The following is a 4,667-nucleotide window of genomic DNA, read 5'->3' as shown; positions in this document are numbered from 1 at the left end:
ACTTCCTGTATGACAGGAGCATACTATTTGCTACCAAAATACGTGGTGTCCATATTTTAAAAAGGGACAACACAATCTAAATAGACGAGAATCAGTGGTATATAACTTTAATATATCCTTAAAATTAAACAGAATTTACCAGTAGAATTAAAACACCGCCTTAAATAAGTGCTTTGTGGAAGAACGCAAACCCCACAAGCGCCATTGAATGGAACGTACTGCAACGTCATGATCTGATTGGTTCAGCGGTAACGTCCCGCCTCCGCTCAACTAGGAAGTAGCCGTCAGTCTCTTTTGGAGGTGCTGGAAGTCGCGCCTTGCTTTGCTCTTCTTGGAGTTTCTCATCCTGTCTCTCTGTCCTTGTCCTGTCCGTTTTTTGTTTCCTTTCTTTTTTGTGTCAACAATGGCTTTATTCCGTTCCTGCTTTCGACTCTTAGTCTTTGTTGGCGTTATTGTCCTTGCCGTCCTATTGCTGAGGCACTGGATGGCCACCAAGCAATACATTTTCACCCACGACGATATCGCCAAATTGGCCAAACAGTACGCGGGTGAGTTCGACCTTTGAAAATTTGAAAGCAGCCAAGATAAACGCAAATTTTTCTCACATGTCACATAAATGTGTCCGATCCGCGTTGGCGCGTTTTGCATGGCTGCCTTGCCTTGCCTTCCGTGCTCATTGTTCATGTTGTACTATTAGGACAGGACCACGAGCAGGCCTTCTCGAAACTGGTCGTCGAGCTCAGGAAGAGGTAACGCACTTTTGCAGCGATGAATATTTCAAAGCATGCACAATTAATGATTACTGTTAGAATATCTGAGTTTCTGTAAATGTATTTTGAGGACATTGAAGTACACTCGCGAAAGCGAATTTGAGTTCTAAACAAGACCTCTATTAAACGGCAAAAACAATAAACAATGCTTATTCGTGTAGTATTTAGTTTGCATTCGTGTAAAACTGCAGTGTGTCTTACTGACAGCTGTTTCAAATATCGGCTACCGTGTGTAAGTTATAAATAACTCGGTGTGAAGAAGTGCAATTCTACACTACTGCAAAAAAAAAACACTCACACTACAGTATTATCCTTGTGAAGCATTATTAACGGTGGCAAATGTTGGATTCTAACAGACATCATCTTCAGCTCAATGGAATAGCACATAAATATAAACAAACAAAAAGACACACCCATCTCAAGTTAAGTCAAGTACAACTGTATTGTCAAACAGCACAGATGAAATTTCTTCCCTCTCAACCAGACAAGACAACAAGAGGAGCCGCTGCGGGTGCCCGTGCCGCTATCCAAAGAACAGTTAACATAAAATGACAAAATAATACAACACAACACATAAGACACAGACAGTCGTGCAATCTTAACCACTTTTGTTGCATACCCTTTGTTGTTTGAAACAGTTATAGACGAAAGATGAGCGAATCAAAGTGTCCTTTTCACCAGTGGATCAAAGAAGTCATGCTGAAAATGTGTACACGTCTGCTACAAGCTTGTTTTGAAAGCAACAAGAAACTGTAGCGCGTCCATTCACGAAATAGATATTGGCTGTCATCTCCTGTCACATGTAAATCCGCTTCAATTCCAAGCTGCGAATTCCAGTTCCACATACGCGTCGGCGCCCTGCGCTGACGCTCCTTTCTTCTCATCGTCGGCTCCTCAAGCCATGCATCATCCAGCCGCAGACTGTCCAACAGCACCGACCTTTGCGCTGAACAAAGCCGGGCTGTGAAAATGCTGCCCATTGCAGGTGCAAAATACAATCGCCCCGGGGTTGTCCAACAACAACAGTCAAATGGCGCAGACATTCCTCCCAATCAAAAAATCAGTGCTGGTACACTGGTGCTGCCGAGAAGGTGCAACCACCAAGCGCAGATTCTTCTTCTTTGACGAATCTCCGCTCCTCTGTTTGTTCGCGTTGCGTTTCACAACCTTCATTGCACCAAGGCATCCAGTTTACATAAGAAAAATGAGACTATGTTGGCGTTTGAATATAATCACACACGTACAAAAAAAAAAAGGAAGCTTCATCTTGTGTTTTGTTTAATATCTAGCTAATCCAATGTGAACTAATCCAGATATCCCGGCCACATCCTGCCAGATGAAGACCTGCAGTGGGTGTTTCTGAACGCTGGAGGCTTTATGGGTGCCATTTGTGTCCTCCACAGTTCCCTCACAGAATATGTGATACTGTTTGGGACTGCGATCGACACATCAGGACACTCAGGTGAGGACAAGGGGAGGTCTGTGTGTTTATCACATTCAGAACTGTGAAAGGGATCATGTTTATTGAATTTGTCATGGTCAAAGATCACAAAGACCGCAGGCATTCAAAATAAAATGCCAAGATTTTGGTTTTGTTTTGGGTTTTTTAAAATAATTTTAGGGGGATGGGCTTGTGAAAACTCCAAGTTTGATTTTTCTCTATCTGTAGGTCGTTACTGGGCTGATATTTCCGACACCCTTATCTCTGGTTCCTTCAGAAGGTGGAAGGAGGGAACCACAAAGAGTGAAATTTTCTCCCCAGGTATTCAAAAGCAGATGTTTTTTGTACTCTATTTCTTTAATTGTGTTTATTGACCAGATTGCTACTCAAGTGCCATGTATTTAAGAGAGCGGGGGGGTGGGGGGTCGCTCTCAATGGTGTTGCTTCTAAGTTCATTTATTTTGGAATATTTACTCTCTGCACATATGTGATTTATTGTCAGAGCATATTAAAATTGTTGAAGCAGCAAAGTTGGTGCATGACAAAATTGTATTTTCTGACAAAACTTTTGATCGTGCTCTATTGTCAGGTATAGTAGCAATATGCTGCTTTGTTTTATTTTACGTGATCATATTTTTTAAAAAATTGCATAAAAACCTTGATAACATTGACTGACATTTTTATCTCTGTATAAAAGGTGACACTGTCATGCACCAGATGGGTGATGCTGCAGGGGTCCAGTGGACCGCCGGGACATGGATGGTTGAGTATGGCCGAGGTTTCATCCCGTCCACACTGGGCATAGCTCTGGCCGACACTCTGTTCTGCACCCAGGACTTTGTCACCTTGTTTCACACATTTAAAGTCTATGGCAAATCCTTGCTGATGGAGACGGGAACAATGCTCGCTGAGACCGGAGTGTTCTAAAAGCAAAGTTGGGACACTTACACACCTGCACCGGGACAGTGACATCACAGGCTACTGATGTGATGTTTTGTCTTCGATGTCAGGCATGGGAGTGCTTTCTTGTCAGATGATTGTTTTTACAGCAAAAGAAAAGAACATCATTTATTATGCTTGAGTTGAGAATCCAGTAAACGGCATCAACACTAATACCGATCCTGGACTTTAAAAAAAGAAAAATGTAGCCACTCCTTTCTACATTAATCTTACACTAACAGGCTCCTTGCAATCTTACACTACGAGAGCATTCCCCTTTAAAGCTGCTTTCACGGACAATGAAGCCTTTCGGTGCTAACAAAACAAATTGTCTACGGCTGCGATGTTAGGAAACGAGGCTCAAAAATCTTCCAAATACTTGCTGAATGTGACATTCTTCTGAGGGTAATACATGACCCGTTGTTATCAAAGAAACCTCATTTGGTGGTTGAGTATCCTGATTCCTGTTAACGTTTGAATATTGCATACGTACTGCTGGGATGTTACGTCTTGTTACTTTGTATGACGATACTGTACGTGTTGTGATTTTTATGTGAATCCCTTCATTGCTGTCTTTCTGGACTACCTTTTTGAACGAATTGTTTTTGAAAACCTGCCACACATCTAATATTTGTATCATTTGTAAACATTTGTCGGTGCAATTTCTACCATAATCTCTAAATTTCATGTTGACATTTTTAACTGAATACATTCTCAATAACTGAAGTTTTCACACTGTACAGTATGTGGTTCTTGTAAGTCATGAAGGAATGAAAAATATTTCAACCTTAATTGTTGATGGGGGCATACTGTATGCAAATTCTGAGAATAAACAGGATTGGAAATGTATTCATCTTGTGGTTTATTACAACAGCATTGATGAAACCAATACCGATCTTTTGTAATTCTTCCCATGTCTGACCAACCCTATCTCTCGTTACAAGTCAACATCTCTGGGTCAGTTGCAAGGTTTTAAGTGTTTGTGGTTTGAGATTGTAATGATATTGTTGATGTGTCAAAAGTAAGGTTTTTTTTTAATCGTAGTCTGACATACCTTATGCTTATGTTGTCAGTTTTAATGCATCTTCAGTATTTACCTAATTGTCTAATATGGCCCTTATAATTAAATTATAGCATATTAAATTTACATATACACATATTCAGACATCTTGCGAACGTTAATTAAGACAGCTTTACATTGAGACGTGTCATTTCGATTAAATAGCTGGTCAATTTTTTTCGGTATACTTTTGCGATAAGCAAGCCGCGTGCACTTGCACGGGCTACATTAACGACAAATACGAAATAAAATACGAAATTTATCCATGACGCAAAATGCCTTGAAACAATGGAGGACGCGTATTAAAACGTTAATGACGTTTTGAAATTAGTCCATTCATCGTTTACACTCACAGTGGCCAAGGTTGCCATATTATACCCCAAATAATGAGGCAGTCTACTTACGGCGTGTCCCGAGGGACAAACTATCCACTGTGCTATTCAGACGACTTCCTCTT

The 4,667-nt window shown here is 40.8% G+C and overlaps 1 protein-coding gene across 1 annotated transcript; it reads left to right on the top strand.

Annotated features, from left to right (window-relative positions):
* The first annotated feature begins 264 nt into the window (after positions 1–264).
* On the top strand, positions 265–3,999 carry sigmar1 (sigma non-opioid intracellular receptor 1). The gene is made up of 5 exons (XM_086135134.1): positions 265–548; positions 698–749; positions 2,084–2,232; positions 2,440–2,532; positions 2,909–3,999. The coding sequence occupies exons 1-5, from the start codon at positions 404–406 to the stop codon at positions 3,136–3,138; spliced, it is 669 nt and encodes a 222-aa protein (XP_085991260.1). The 5' UTR covers positions 265–403; the 3' UTR covers positions 3,139–3,999.
* The last annotated feature ends 668 nt before the right edge of the window (positions 4,000–4,667 follow it).

Source organism: Hippocampus guttulatus, chromosome 17, assembly GCF_054856545.1.
Source record: "Hippocampus guttulatus isolate MCC_2025c chromosome 17, RoL_Hgut_1.0, whole genome shotgun sequence".
NCBI lineage: Eukaryota > Metazoa > Chordata > Actinopteri > Syngnathiformes > Syngnathidae > Hippocampus > Hippocampus guttulatus.
The sequence above is the reverse complement of the archived record's forward strand: the minus strand, read 5'-3'. Positions and strand labels throughout refer to the sequence as shown.